General features: G+C 46.4%; 1 protein-coding gene across 6 annotated transcripts in view; it reads right to left on the minus strand.

Annotated features, from left to right (window-relative positions):
- TENM2 (teneurin transmembrane protein 2) overlaps positions 1–16,536 on the minus strand; it is a 4,210,084-nt gene that overhangs the window by 126,579 nt on the left and 4,066,969 nt on the right. For 4 of the 6 annotated variants that reach the window (XM_068277420.1, XM_068277418.1, XM_068277419.1 and 1 more), the window contains one exon: positions 9,399–9,529. The exons of the other annotated variants lie outside the window; for them this stretch is intronic. In XM_068277420.1, the coding sequence (XP_068133521.1) occupies positions 9,399–9,529 (131 nt within the window). The remainder of the gene's footprint in view (positions 1–9,398; positions 9,530–16,536) is intronic. 6 annotated transcript variants of the gene reach the window in all.

The raw sequence follows: 16,536 nt of genomic DNA on the forward strand, positions 1-16,536 counted from the left end.
CCTACAGCGGGCTTGACAGCGATGCCCCTGTTGATCCCATGGAGTATTGGGTCAAGCGCCTGGAGATCTGGAGCGAGCTGGCGCAGTACGCCCTGGAAGTGCTGTCCTGCCCCCCTTCCAGCGTGCTGTCCGAGCGCTGCTTCAGTGCAGCTGGTGGCGTGGTCACCGAGAAACGCTCACGTCTGTCTCACAAGTCTGTGGACAGACTGACGTTTCTCAAGATGAACCAGGCGTGGGTGGAAGGCGAGTTCCTGGCCCCTGTTGTCGGCGAGAGGGGGACATGAACTGGCTAAGAACCATCGTTAATGTGCCTTACCACCCTTTACCACCTCCTGGCGCCTGCTCACTAAGCCAGCCTGGTTCACTTTGACTATTACGTCGCCTGCAGCCACACATTTTACACCTACAGTGGGCTGCTGTGTACTGCCCTTCTGCTGTCTGTCTGTGTTTCCCACTGCCAGGGTACACAGATTTACCTTCTGCTGCCACTCTGCCACCAGCTATTACGTCAAACAATAGCTATATATCTGTGTAATTTGTTTTACAAACAAAACCAAAAAACCATTAAAAAAAAAAAAAGGTTTAATTTTTCTGAGGTGCCCGGGTTGAAAACTGTGTTGTCCCAGTTGTGTATTGGACACGATGTGGGCTGCACGACCGCTGTCTGGGACCTCCTGTTGTGTTCATTTACGGCCTGGTATCACCGCTAGGTACCAGGGCTATTATGTCACGCTGCCTGCCTGCTGCCACACTCACACTACTCCTCCATTCCTCCTGCTGATGCTGCTGTCTGTCTGTGTTTCCCAACGCCAGGGTACACAGATTTACCTTCTGCTGCCACTCTGCCACCAGCTATTACGTCAAAAAATAGCTATATCTGTGTAATTGGTTGTAAAAACAAAACTACAAAACCATAAAAAAAAAAAAAAGGTTTAATTTTTCTGAGGTGCCCGGGTTGAAAACTGTGTTGTCCCAGTTGTGTATTGGACACAATGTGGGCTGCACGACCGCTGTCTGGGACCTCCTGCCTGCTGTGTTTATTTACAGCCCTGGTATCACCGCTAGGTACCAGGGCTATTATGTCACGCTGCCTGCCTCATTGACTGCCTGCTGCCACACACTCATCCTCCTCCTCCTGCTGCTGAATTTACCTCCTGCTGTCTGTGTGTTTCCACTGCCAGGGAGCACATACAATGGCGCTTCCAACATGCGTGCGCCACCAGCTATTTGTTACGCTCAAAAATAGCTGCATTTCTTTAAAAAAAAAAATTTGAAAAGAGAAATAAGTGAAGAAGATAAAGATGAAGAAGATAAAGATGAAGAAGATAAAGATGAAGAAGATAAAGATGAAGAAGATAAAGATGAAGAAGATAAAGATGAAGAAGATAAAGATGAAGAAGATAAAGAAGAAGAAGATAAAGAAGAAGATGATAAAGAAGAAGATGAAGAAGAAGAAGATAAAGAAGAAGAAGAAGTAGAAGAAGAAGTAGAAGAAGAAGAAGAAGAAGAAGAAGAAGAAGAAGAAGAAGAAGAAGAAGAAGAAGAAGAAGAAGAAGAAGAAGATGAAGAAGAAGAAGAAGAAGAAGAAGATGAAGATGATGAAGAAGAAGAAGATGAAGAAGAAGATGAAGATGATGAAGAAGAAGATGAAGAAGAAGAAGATGAAGAAGATGAAGATGAAGAAGATGAAGAAGATGAAGAAGAAGAAGAAGAAGATGAAGAAGATGAAGATGAAGAAGATGAAGAAGAAGAAGATGAAGATGATGAAGAAGAAGAAGAAGAAGATGAAGAAGAAGAAGAAGATGATGAAGAAGAAGAAGATGAAGAAGAAGAAGAAGATGATGAAGAAGAAGAAGACGAAGAAGATGAAGAAGATGAAGATGAAGAAGATGAAGAAGAAGAAGATGATGAAGAAGAAGAAGAAGATGAAGAAGATGAAGAAGAAGAAGATGAAGAAGATGAAGAAGATGAAGAAGAAGAAGAAGATGAAGAAGATGAAGAAGAAGATGAAGAAGATGAAGAAAAAGAAGATGAAGAAGAAGAAGATGATGATGAAGAAGATGAAGAAGAAGAAGACAATATAAAAGAAGAAGATATAGAAGAAGATATAGAAGAAGAAGATATAGAAGAAGAAGAAGAAGAAGAAGAAGATATAGAAGATAAAGAAGAAGAAGAAGAAGAAGAAGTATATACAGTACTGAACAAATTTCTGGACACAACTTCTCTTTTCAACTTTTTTTTTTTAAAGGAACATCCCCACATAATCACTTGCTGTTGTTACTTGGAAAAAAAAGAGGTTTCTTGCATCATTCACCCTCAAAACAAGTGTTTTAAGCTATTTAAGGCCATTTCGAATAGTCAGCTCGAATAATGAGCTCGAATACCGTCTCGAATAGTGAGCTCGAATTCCGAGGTCGAATCGAATAGTAAAAATTATTCGACTCGAATATTCGACTGATCTCGAATAATTTACTATTCAAATTCGACCTAACTCGAATTTTGAAAAGGGGTATTTGAGCACCACTAGTCCTTAGTCCCCCTTCCTTCTGAGTCCTGCTGCTGATGTTGGAATTTAATACTTAAGTCTGTGTTCCCAACACCAGGGTCCACGGATGCATACAATTTTTGGGCACAATTCTCGTGCTGTGGTGCCACCAATGAGGGGCCATGACTTTCTGTGCTGCTACTGCTGAGTCCTTAGTCCTCCTCCTTCTGCAGCTGATGTTGGAATTCAATACTTAAAGAGAATCTGTACTCTAATATTCTTACAATAAAAAGCATACCATTCTATTCATTATTTTCTCCTGTGCCCCTCTGTGCTGTTTCTGCCACTCTCTGCTGCAATCCTGGCTTGTAATTAACAGTTTTAGGCAGTGTTTACAAACAAACTAACCAGCTTCTAATAGGCTCAGCTAAGCATAGTGTATGAGTCATTCAGAGTATGCAGGGGGCCTGCAGAGGGTGTGTATCGCTTCTACCAATCACAAGCAGCCCTGCACATTCCACACAATCAAGCTTTAGCCCGACAAACAGGACAGAGGAAAGATACATTGATTTATTACAGAGACAGTGCAGTTAGGAAAGACTGCAGTAAGCCAGAGCAGATTAGAACAGGCATAGGAACTTATAGGATAGAAGAACTAAGGCTGAAAAATTTGTTACAGAGTCTCTTTAAGTCTATGTTCCCACTGCCAGGGTCCACAGATACTTACAATTTTTGGGCACAATTCTCGTGCTCTGGTGCCACCAATGAGGGGCCATGCCTTTCTGTGCTGCTGCTGCTGCTGAGTCCTTAGTCCTCTGCCTCCTGCTGCTGATGTTGGAATTTAATACTTAAAGGATACCGAAACTGACATGTGACATGATGAGATAGACATGTGTATGTACAGTGCCTAGCATCCAAATAACTATGCTGTGTTCCTTTTTTTCTTTCTCTGCCTGAAAGAGTTAAATATCAGGTATGTAAGTGGCTGACTCAGTCCTGACTCAGACAGGAAGTGACTACAGTGTGACCCTCACTGATAAGAAATTTCCCTTTTTATCTTTTTCTTGCTTTCAGAAGTTATTTTCGGCTAGGAAAGTGATTTATAGTTGGAATTTCTTATCAGTGAGGGTCACACTGTAGTCACTTCCTGTCTGAGTCAGGACTGAGTCAGCCACTTACATACCTGATATTTAACTCTTTCAGGCAGAGAAAGAAAAAAAGGAACACAGCATAGTTATTTGTGTGCTAGCCATTGTACATACACATGTCTATCTCATCATGTCACATGTCAGTTCGGGTATCCTTTAAGTCTGTGTTCTCATTGCCAGGGTCCACGGATACTTAGAATCTTGGGCACAATTCTCATGCTGTTGTGCTACCAATGAGGGGCCATGCCGTTCTGTGCTGCTGCTGAGTCCTTAGTCCTCCTCCTGCTGTTGCCGATGTTGGAATTTAATACATAAGCCTGTGTTCCTACTTCCAAGGTCCACGGATACTTACAATATTTGGGCACAATTCTCATGCTGTGGTGCCACCAATGAGGGGCCATGCCTTTCTGTGCTGTTACTGCTGAGTCCTTAGTCCTCCTCCTGCTGCTGATGTTGGAATGTAATACTTAAGTCTGCATTCCCAATGCCAGGGTCCACGGATACCTACAATTTTTAGGCTGATTTATCGTGCTGTGGTGCCGCCATTGAGGTGCCATACTTTTTTCCTGTGCTGCCGCAGAGTGCTGCTTAGTCCTCCTGCTGCCGCCTCTCGTGTCGTATTGAATGACAACAGCAGTCTGTGTACCCACCACCAGGGTCCATGGATGCTACAATTTTTTGGGCTTATTTATCGGACAACTTTGCTGCCATGTCATTGCTATCGATGCAGGAAACAAAAAACAAACCAAAAAAAAACATTTACAAAAACCTCTCTGGGTGTTTTTGTGGCATTGTCCACTCATCCTCCTTCAGTGGTACCACCACCGCCAGGTGCCATTGGTACTCGCCATCACCTCTGTGATTGATTTAAGTGTATTTCTCTGTTTAAAACAAATTATTACCAATTAATAGCCTCATTTAAAGTGTTGATTTAACTTTAAAATCCATTTTCCCAAAAACTGAAAGTTCTTTTTGGTATTTTTTTGTTTAAGTTGTAGCCCCATTATCACCTTTATAATCCGTGCCGTTTGGGGGATTGTAGCATGTATGGGGGTTTTAATAATAGCTTAAACGCTATTCTGTGATCACGGCCGTGTTTAGCCATGATTGCCTCATTCACGGAAAAAAGTCAAATTCGTGAGTGTGAGTCCAGATTTGATACTTTAGTAGAGAGAAGGCTGTGGATAGCTTAGAGCCTCCATCTGGCCTGTCATTTCAGCGCTGCCCTCTGGTAAAGCTATTTGTGCCGCTCAATGAAAAAGCTCTCCAGAAAGATGAGCGCATCCCTTCTGTGCATGTGCAAGTCCAGCCCCGCACATGAGCAGTAATGATACACTCATCCTCTGAACTAATCAGGGACATAACTAGATATTTGGTGGAATTCCTCTATTGGAGAATGTTGCTGGATTGACAGGCCGCACATAGGAACAGGAAGGCTCTATGTTATCCATAGCCTTCTCTATATAAAGCTTGAAATACATTTTCTCACTTCTGGTTTGCTTTACATTTTGAGGCTCTAAAATATTTTTTTAGTTAGATATATTTACAGTACACATATATGCAGATCAGTCCTGAAAAAGACTCAAACAAGACAATCGTCCCTTTCAAAAAAGGGAAAGCAGGGTCCTGGGTTCCCATACAAAACCTTTAAAGCTGACTTAGCACATGAAATATTTTTTTTTGTTAAAATGAAGCTCCCCATAAGGGATGTTTGTAATGTAGTGTGCCAATGGTGGTGGTGGACACCATTACCTACCTGGGGGGAGCCACTCCTGTGGCCTCTTGTACCCATGGGATGCACCATCTTCTCTACAGACTGGCCGCACAGTGCCACATTTTCTTCTTCTGGGCAAAGGAGTATATGCGTTCCACTTCCTGCCGCAGTGCATGCCGGGAGATATAGTCCATGGATGCAAAAACTGGACTTGAATTCATGTACTTTATCTCCCAGCACACGCACACCTTCACTGGGAAAATGAGAATGCTGCACTGTGCGTTCAGTCTGTGGAGACAAATGTGGATGCCAGTGTGGGACGATAGATCAGATGTGTGTGACGATAGACCAGAGGCGCAGCACCCCGTAGCTAAGTTATGACGCTCACCTCAATGGCACACACTTATGGGGAAGTTTTTTTTTTTTTTTAAATCATTCTAGGTGCTTTAAACAGATCCAAGAAGAAGAAGAAGAAGAATCAATTTTATTTCGCCAAGTAAGTTTGCACCTACAAGGAATTTGTCTTGGCAGTTGCTTAACAAACACAAACAAAAACAATACAAGGGCAGACAGTGTGTATATTACAAGTCAAGGACATTATAAGTATAGTGGCAGTAAGCAATGTGAAAATTGTTCATTTACAGTTCTGTGCTGATTACTATCAAGTCTTAGCAACTCTAACGTGGTTCAGCATTAAGTATGGCTACCGCTTGAGGAAAAAAGCTGTTCCTGTGTCTGTAGGTTTTGGTAGCGATTGACCGGAATCTTACTCCTGAAGGCATGCACTGGAAGATGGAGTGAGCTGGGTGAGTGGGGTCAGAGGCAATTTTGGTTGTTCTTTTTCTGCACCTGCTAGCATAAAGATCCTGCAGGGAAGGTAAGCTACAGCCAATTATCCTTTCCGCTGTTCGGATGATGCGCTGCAGCCTCCCCTTTTCTAATGCTTAGCAGGAGCTGAACCATACAGTCATAGATGATGTTATGGTGGATTCAATAATTGCAGTGTAGAACTGCACCATTAAATTTTGAGGTAGGCCAAACTTTTTCAGCTGCCGTAGAAGGTACATCCTCTGTTGCGCTTTCTTGACAATAGTGGCCGTATTGTTATTCCATTTTAGGTTGTGTGAGATCATGGACCCAGGAAACTTGAATGACTCTACCTGGGTTATTGTGGATCCATTTATGGTTAAGGGGAGGTGCTGGGGGGGGGATCTCCTAAAATCTATTATCATCTCCATGGTTTTGAGAGCGTTTAGTTCCAAGTTGTTGCTGCTGCACCAGGAGGAAAGCTGTCCCAGCACCTGCCTGTATGCAGATTCATCCCCGTTTTGTATGAAACCAACTACTGTTGTGTCATCTGCAAACTTCAGAACCTTAACAGATGGATCTGTGGAGATGCAGTCATTGGTGTACAGTGAGTAGAGCAGTGGGGAAAGCACACAGCCCTGGGGTGCACCAGTACTGATGGTCAGAGAGCTTGATGTGTGTTTACCAAGTCTAACACGCTGTCTCCTATCGGTTAGTAACTCGGTTATCCATTTGCAGATGGATTCAGGTATGTGTAGCTGGGAGAGCTTGCTGTGTAGCAGAGATGGCATTATGGTATTAAATGCAGAGCTGTAATCGATAAATAAAATCCTGGTGTAGGTTCCTGGGGTGTCTAGATGCTGTAGTACATAATGCATACACATGTTCACGGCATCATCTGCAGATCTATTAGGCCTGTAGGCAAATTGCAGAGAGTCCAGCAGGGGATCTGTGATAGATTTCAGGTAAGCCATTAACAGTTTTTCGAATGCTTTCATGACCAATGATGTCAGGGCAATAGGCCTGTAATCATTTAAACATGTAGGTTTTGAATTTTTTGGGATTGGTACAATAGTTGACCTTTTAAAACAGTCTGGAACAATTGAGAGTTCGAGAGGAGCTAATTGTTCGGCACAGAGCTTCAGGCATTTCGCAGAGATAGAGTCTGGACCCATTGCTTTCCTAGTGTTTTGTCTTTTGAAGAGTCTGCTTACATCTGATTGGCATATTGTTAGAGCATGTGCATCTAGGGACAGGTCAATAGATTGTGTCTGGCCTCCTGTGTTGTGTAGTTGCTGAGGAACCGCAGGGGGTGGAGACGTTGGCTGGCAGGAAGAGTGTTCAGTTTTCCTGCTGCAGAGATGGAAATTATGCGAATTGACTTGGTGTGTTTGGCTTTTGTTGCTAGTGTCAAACCTGCAATAAAATGTATTCAGTTCATTTGCAAGCTGCAGATTATGTAGTGAGGTGAGGGCGGAGATTTCTTCCTGTAGCTGCTATAACAACAACAGCTGCAATACTACAGTATATTCAGCAATCAACAAACCCAAAATAATCCATTTATGTTGGAAGTTCCAAAACAGATAGTAAACACTATTTCTGCAACACAACATGCACAAAATTGTTATTTAACATATTTGTAGAACAAAAAACAGTTTTTGCAGACTCTGACTCACAAGGCTGGAATATAGCACTGACAGCAAGTGGTGAACTGAATTCTGCATGTCAGGAACACACAGCCAGCTCTTATTACCCTTCCCCCATGGCTTTTAAGAGGGACAGACTAACCAGCAAGCTCATGGTGACCCAGAACTCATTGGAGTGTGTAAGGGACTACAATGGTCCTAAAAGCCCCCTTACTAAGATGTTAAGCCATGTTTCCCATGGCTTTTACAGGGTGTTTTCACAGATTCTCAGCGATGCTTGCTATGATGATGCAGAGGAGGACAGAGACACTTTGCAGGACAGCCTTCCTCCTCCTAGATGCACTGCGAGAAGAGAAGAGGAGAGAGCCCAGGACTTAAAAAAACAAGAATGTTGCTAGTGGGAAAAGAAGAGACTGGGACAGTGTGCAGAAAAGCAGCCATACAGCACAAAACGTTCAACCTAGTAGCAGAGCAGCTGTTCAATAACTACCTGTCCGCCCATGATGCCTGCACTCTCCATACCCTCTTCGAGTCTCCTGCTCTGCTGTGAGCTCCACCCCTCAGTGGAAGAGTGGAGGAAAGGGGCGGCACAAAACACAGCGCGTTCATGAGAGACTTGAAGAGGAGGCGAAAAGAGCCGCACAGATAGGTCATTATATACCAGCTGATCTGCCTGATTATGTGCTTCTGGGGCCTCTTAAACTCTGACTGGGGCCCCAAGCAGATACTTGAGGTGCTTAGTGGGTTAATCCAGCCCTGCATACATATGATGAGTAGAGCAAATGCATTGCATGCAACTTAGTTCATTCTGCTGTACTCATCATACAGTAAGACTATGCATGTAATCCTGCTTAATGCATACACCCAAAAAAATGTCCGCACATAGAGTATTTTTTATATGAATGATCGGGAGCCAAATGAATGCTAATCTTTTCTCATTGGTGCTTCATGTCATTATAAAGTTGAGTCTTCCCAGCCATCTCATACAAGGTTCACCAGGTACCCACTTAGGTTAGGTAATTACGTTTGCATCATTGTTGGTCAACCGAATCAATTAATCTATCTTACTTTATTTATTAGCGCCAATAACATTTATTAAAAAAAAAAAAACAACAACAAAAAGTTGCGCAGTAGAGCGGCCCAACAGCGATCGACTATTTCCGCCTATCTCCGAGCGGAGAGCCGATACTGCGCCTGCACTGGAGCCGAGAAGGTAAATATTTTCATCCCGCTGTTCCTGGAGCTTTTTTGCCACCGCCTTGGGACACAATTGGACGAGGGAAGCCTTGATAGGATCCGGAGGCCTCCCCCACCCGAGGAGAGTACCCCCAAGGGTAGATTTTCTTTGTTACAGGTTTTCTTTAAGGTCAGTCCGACCATTATTTTTTTTCCAACTCAGCTCTTGTGATATATACTAACTCAGCTTTTTTGATATGCACATGTCACAAGAGCTGAGCTGGGGAAAAAAATAAGGTTGAGTCATAAAAGTCATAAAATTAAAAGCTGAAAGAGATGCTAAAGATACTAAAAGTTTGATGAATTAACACTGATTTCCAATATTACTTAGGGCCATGCAAGAAGACTGAAAATAAGCTTACCTGCCCATTTTCACATTCTTGACTCTCTGTCAGTTCAAAGGGGGGTGGCACAAAGTGTAGTTTGGACCTTAGAAAGCCTGGAATGATGTTGCTCAGTTGAAATCCAAACATCACCAGCCAGCTTTGTACATCTATTAAGATAAAAAAATATTAGTCATCACATTATTTCCATTGGTATTGAACAGATATTTAATTCTACTTTATTTTTTCCTGCACACTGAAACTCTGCTAGAGATGATATTATGAAGTTTAAAGGGACTCCGAGCACCTCTCATAGGCATGCCTTGAAGACTCCGACTAGTACTGCAAAGTACTTAAAGATGCATACCAATGGCCTCAATTCCCTAAGACCATGATAATAAGGCAAGATAAAACTTACCTCCACACAGTGAGAGAGTTATCTTATCTCTCCATTCCTTAAAGCGGACCCAAACCAAACATTTTTTTAATTCAAAATATTTAGTTGCAGCACTCTGACACATAGAAAGATAAATAAACACTCCTTCAAGACTATGAGCATTTCAGTGCATGCTTTTCACCCTTCTCTTTTCATAACTAGGGTCAGGGATGCTCGGATACCCCTTTTTATTATTCGAGTTAGGTTGAATTCGAATAGTAAATTATTCAAGTTAGGTCGAATATTCGAGTCGCATATTTTTTACTATTCGATTCGACCTCGGTATTCAAGCTCACTATTCGAGTCGGTATTCGAGCTCATTATTCGAGCTGACTATTCAAATTAGCCTTAAATAGCTTCCAACACTTGTTTTGGGGGTGAATGATGCAAGAGACATCCTTTTTTCCAAGTAACAACAGCAAGTGATTATGTGGGGATGTTCCTTTAAAAAATAATACAAAAAAAAGTTTGAATGAGAAGGTGTGTCCAAAATTCTGTTCAATACTGTATATACTTCTTCTTCTTCTTCTTTATCTTCTATATCTTCTTCTTCTTCTCCTTATTCTTTATCTTCTATATCTTCTTCTTCTTCTTCTTCTTTTTCTTCTAAATCTTCTTCTAAATCTTCTTCTAAATCTTCTATATCTTCTTATTCTTCTATATCTTCTTCTTCTTCTTTTTCTATATCTTCTTCTTATTATTATTTTTCTATATCTTCTTTTTCTTCTTCTTTTTCTATATCTTCTTCTTCTTCTTCTTCTTCTATATCTTCTTCTTCTTCTTTTTCTATATCTTCTTCTTCTTCTTCTATATCTTCTTCTTCTTCTTTTTTTCTTCTTTACTCCTTTCTCTTCTATATCTTTTTTTTTAAAGAAATGCAGCTATTTTTGAGCGTAATAAATAGCTGGTGGCGCATGGTGCAAGCGCCATTGTATGTGCTCCCTGGCAGTGGAAACACACAGACAGCAGGAGGTAAATTCAGCTGCAGGAGGAGGAGGATGAATGTGTGGCAGCAGGCAGTCAATGAGGCAGGCAGCGAGACATAATAGGCTGTGGTACCTCGCGGTGGTACCAGGCCGTAAATACACAGCATGAGGTTCCAGACAGCGGTCGTGAAGCCCACATCATGTCCAATACACAACTGGGACAACACAGTTTTCAACCCGGACACCTCTAAAAATAATATCACAAAGTATTCAAAAGTATATATATATTTTTTTAAAGAAATGCAGCTATTTTTGAGCGTAATCAATAGCTGGTGGCGCATGGTGGAAGCGCCATTGTATGTGCTCCCTGGCAGTGGAAACACACAGACAGCAGGAGGTAAATTCAGCAGCAGGAGGAGGAAGAGGAGGATGAGTGTGTGGCAGCAGGCAGTCAATGAGGCAGGCAGCGTGACATAATAGCCCTGGTACCTAGAGGTGATACCAGGGCTGTGAATAAACACAACAGGCGGTCCCAGACAGCGGTCGTGCAGCCCACATCGTGTCCAATACACAACTGGGACAACACAGTTTTCAACCCGGGCACCTCAGAAAAATTAAAGCTTTTTTTTTTAAGTTTTTTTTTTTTTTTTTACAGCAAATTACACAGATCTAGCTATTGTTGGACGTAATAGCTGGTGGCAGAGTGGCAGCAGAAGGTAAATCTGTGTACCCTGGCAGCGGGAAACACAGACAGACAGCAGAAGGGCAGTACACAGCAGCCCACTGTAGGTGTAAAATGTGTGGCTACAGGCGACGTGATAGTCAAACTGAACCAGGCTGGCTTAGTGAGCAGGAGCCAGGAGGTGGCAAAGGGTGGTAAGGCATATTAACGATGGTTACGGCAGCCAGTTCATGTCCCCCTCCCGCCGACAACAGGGGCCAGGAACTCGCCTTCCACCCACGCCTGGTTCATCTTGAGAAACGTCAGTCTGTCCACAGACTTGTGAGACAGACGTGAGCGTTTCTCGGTGACCACGCCAACAGCTGCACTGAAGCAGCGCTCGGACAGCATGCTGGAAGGGGGACAGGATAGCACTTCCAGGGCGTACTGCGCCAGCTCGCTCCAGATCTCCAGGCGCTTGACCCAATACTCTATGGGATCAACAGGGGCATCGCTGTCAAGCCCGCTGTAGGACCCCATGTAGTCAGCCACCATGCGGGTCAGGCGCTGGCTGTGACCGGAGGAGGATGCTGCTGCATGCACCTCCTCTCTAGTCACTGCTGGAGCCTCTACAGTCCTGTAGAGCTCGTTGCTGAGAGACAGCAGGTCTGTGGTGCGCTTGCTGCTGGATGCAGGCACCTGTTGCTGCCTCTGTGCTGGCTGGACAGTGGGGGTGGAAGGCTGGGGGAAGGCTTCCTCCAAGCGCTCAACAAGGGCCTGCTGCAAGCTCCTTATTTGTTGCGCTGGGTCTCCTCCTGCAGGAGGCAGGAACTGGCTCAACTTCCCCTTGAGGCGCGGGTCCAACATCATGCTGATCCAGATGTCCTCCCTCTGCTTCATCTGGATCACCCTGGGGTCCCTGCGCAGGCACGTCAGCATGTGCGCTGCCATTGGGAAGAGGCGGGCCACGTGTGCTGGCACATCGACGGCAATGCTGTCCTCATCCTCCTCCTCTGCCGCCTTATCCTCTCTTCACCCCTGCACCAACTCAGCTGCACTGTGCTGATCCCCCTCATCAGCAGCAAGGTCAGGGACCTCCACCAAGTCCTCCTCCTCCCCCTCAGAGGTGGACTGTGCAGCTGCATGCCGCTCCTGCTGGGCCAAGGCTGCCGCTCCCTGTTCCAGCAAAGCATCGAGGGCCCTGTTCAGCAGACAAACCAGGGGCACCCACTCGCACACCATAGCATGGTCCCTGCTCACCATGTTGGTGGCCTGCAGAAAGGGAGCCAGCACTAAGCACACCTGCTGCATGTGCCCCCAGTCGTCACCGGGGACGATGGATGGGATGTTGCTGGTCTTGTCCCTTTTCTGAGCGGTGGACACAGTGGCCAGGGCAAGGTACTGGTTGACAGCGTGCTTCTGTTCAACCAGATGCTCCAACATTGCCAGGGTGGAGTTCCAGCGAGTTGGAACGTCAAGGATCAGCCGATGGCGTGGCAGCTCCAGCTCCTTTTGCACGTCTTCCAGGCTCACAGAGGCTGCAGGTGAGCTCCCGAAGTGACGCACAACATTCCTTGCCGTTTCCAGCGAACTGCATCGAACTGGTAGGTGCGCAAGAACTTCTGCACCACCAGGTTCAGCACGTGGGCAAGACAGGGGATGTGGGTCAGGTTTCCCCTGTCGATTGCGGCAACCAGATTGGCCCCATTGTTGGCCACCACCTCTCCGACTCTGAGGCCTCTGGGGGTCAGCCAAATCCTCTCCTGCTCCTGGAGTTTGGCCAACACATGGGTTGCCGTCAGTTTGGTCTTCCCAAGGCTGACCAACTGCAGCAGCGCTTGGCAGTGGCGTGGCTTCACGCTGCTGCTGAGGCGGGGGGTTTGGCCAGGTGTGCCGGAGGATGGCAGAGGATCGGAGGAACCTGCTGCAGTTCCCCTGACCCTGCGGGGTGGCACCACCCACTGTGTTGCTACTGCTGCTGTGCCCGCTGCTGCTCTCCCATCCTCACCCCCTTCCACCAAGCTGACCCAGTGGACAGTGAAGGACAGGTAGCAACCTGTCCCGAAGCGGCTGCTCCAGGAGTCCATGGTGACGTGGACCCTTTCACCAACCGCGTGCTCAAGCCCTCGCTCCACATTGGCCATCACAAAGCGGTGCAGTGCAGGCATGACCTGGCGGGCGAAGAAGTGTCTGCTGGGGAGCTGCCAGTCTGGGGCTGCACAAGCAAGCAGCGCACGCATGTCGCTCCCCTCCTGCACGAGCGTGTGCGGCAGGAGTTGGGAGCACATGGCCCGTGCCAGCAAGCCGTTCAGCTGCCGCACGCGACGGCTGCTGGGAGGCAGAGCCCTAAACACCCCCTGGAAGGACTCGCTCAAAAGGCTCTGGCGTCACCTTTTGCTAGTACGGGAATCAGCGGAGACCTCAGTGTCGGCGGCAGGAGTTGCAGAGGGGGGAGGAGCAGTGCATTTCCGCACTCCTGCTGGTGGTGCTGGAGGAGCAGGAGGGCGGGTGGCTGCTGTCGCTGCTGCTGCTGCTGAGGGCTGTGCAGTGCTGGGTGTGGTGCCACTGCCAGCACCAGATGCCTTCAGCCTCTTGAACTCCTCATGCTGGTGGTAATGTTTAGCAGCAAGATGGTTTATAAGAGAGCTGGTGCTGAACTTTAAGGGGTCTGCACCTCTGCTCAACTTCCGCTGACAGTGGTTGCAAGTGGCGTACTTGCTGTCAACTGTGGGCATGGTGAAAAATTGCCAGATTGGTGACGTGAAAAACCCCCTACAGACTGGAGACGCTGCTGCCTGTCTCCCTGTGGTGGTTGGGGGGGGGGGGGGCTTGGGTGCGGCTGGTGGTGGTACTGGCAGATGCTGCTGCTGCTGCTGCTGAGCCTGAGACACCAGCAGGCTGTGGGACCTGCCTACTGCTGCTGCTCCTCCTTGCAAGGCCCACAAGTGCATCCTCCTCCTCCTCCTCAGAGCTGATGATGATGACATCCCCAGGTGCTGGTGGTGGCACCCAGTCTTTGTCCGTCACCCTGTCATCATCATCATCATCATTCTCCCCCTCCTGAAACATGTCCTGCTGGCAGTGGCGTAGCTAAGGAGCTGTGGGCCCCGATGCAAGTTTTACAATGGGGCCCCCCTAGCACTCTATACATAACAACTGATACGGCACACCAAACTTGCCAATGGCTACTACAGTGTCAGAGGTGAAAGAAGGGGATGGGGAACAGCTTGTTAATGATTACTGCTATCCATAGCACCTATAAAAGTGATTATTATGAGCACAGGACAAATAGAGTGCTAATACTGTAGTTGAGGGAGGGCCCTTCGGGGCCCCTCTGGCCCAAGGGCCCCGATGGGGTCGCTACCGCTGCACCCCCTATTGCTACGCCCCTGCCTGCTGGGATGATGACCCCCCAAACTCCTCTCCTGATGCATGGATGGGCTGCTTGACTGTCGCCACAGTCTTGCTGTCCAATCCCTCCTCCCCCAAAGTGCCCATCAGCATCTCCTCCTCAAAATCGCCAACAACAGCAGACAATTCACTCATGATGCCTGGGGTCAAAACACTGCTGAATGACAGGTGGCCAACTTGTGACGGTGAACTGGCCTCCTCCCCAGGCCCTGCTGGGTGGCTGCTGCGAACAGGGGTGGTGGTGGTGGTGAGGGTGGAGGCCTCGGATGCAGAGCTGATGGCGGGCTGCTCATCCTCCGTCATCAGTTGCATCACAGTGGCTGCATCCTTTTCCTCAATGGGACGTTTCCGACCCGGCTGGAGGAAAATAGGAGCAGGTACTACACGCTGCTGCTGCTGTGTCTCTGCAGCGTGAGTTGCAGATGGTCCTGCTGGGCACCCAAGGGGTCCACGGCCAGTGGTTATAGGCGGAATGTTAGCCACTGACGCAGCTGCTGCTGCTGCGGAACTGTGTATGGTGGCGCGGCTTGCCACAATGCTGCTCCCTCTCCTCCTGATTCCCTTGCTGCCCTTCCCCTTGCCCAAACCGCGCTGGCTGCCACTTCCAGACATCTTAGATGTTTTGGGCGTAAACAAAAAAGTTTTCTTAAAAGGGCGGGTGAAAAAGTGGGGTACTTTAATGGAGTGGGTTGGTGGGTGAGGTGACACTAATCACTAAGTGATTAGATCGCTAAGTGATTACTAGTACAGTACAAATACAAAATACAATAATCATTAATCAGTGAGTGTGAACAGTGAACAGTGAGTGTGTCCCCTAGTATACTAGTACAACTAGAAAATACAATAATCAGTAGTAATATACAATAATCAGTAGTAATCAGATGATTCAGTAGAAGGAAATAGAGTGTGTGTACTGTACACTACAGACAGTGCACGCACACACACACGCAGGAGCTAGCCTATGAACAATGACAGTGAGTGTCCCTAGTACAGTACAACTACAAAATACAATAATCAGTACTAATTAAAGGACAACACAGGGTAGAATACACAGCAGAAATAGATGAGAAATAAACAGAGTACAGTCAGGAGGACAGCTGCCCACACAGGCAAGGCCCTGAGGCCTAAAGCTGTGTAAGCTTGCCTGCAGCAGCAGCTGTCTCTATGTAACACACAAACTACTAACTAAAATACAATCTCTATCTAGCTAACAACAATATAGGTGTGTATAGCAGGTGTATGTGAGCAAAAACGCTAGGTGATTGACCACAATAGAGCACTTGCTAAGCCAAAGCAAAAAGGAGCAGATCTCTCTCTGTACAAGTCTCAAGCAAGGACGGAAAAACCTAACATGGCGGCCGCTATTTATAGGGTAGGGGCTGGCCAGGGTCCACCTCTGTGATTGGCTGCCGTCAGAGGGCCAGGGAGCCCTCTGATTGGCTCTAAGGACATCAATCTGGGCTATGACGCTATTCGAGCTCGGTATTAGAGCTTGAATACCGCTGTTTGTTCGAATAGCTCAAATAGTGAATGGGATATTCGAGTGAACTCGAATAGCCCATTCGAATTGCTGCAGCTATTCGAGCTCGAATACCGAGCTCGAATAGCTGAAAAAGAGCTTGAATATTCGAGCTACTCAAATATTCGAGCTCTGCTGAGCATCCCTGACTAGGGTTATACTGGGAGCAACCATTAGCAATTCCTCCATTGCCAGACACCATCTACTCCACCAGTTTGCCGGAA

Source organism: Hyperolius riggenbachi, chromosome 3 (assembly GCF_040937935.1).
Source record: "Hyperolius riggenbachi isolate aHypRig1 chromosome 3, aHypRig1.pri, whole genome shotgun sequence".
In the NCBI taxonomy this organism is placed as follows: domain Eukaryota; kingdom Metazoa; phylum Chordata; class Amphibia; order Anura; family Hyperoliidae; genus Hyperolius; species Hyperolius riggenbachi.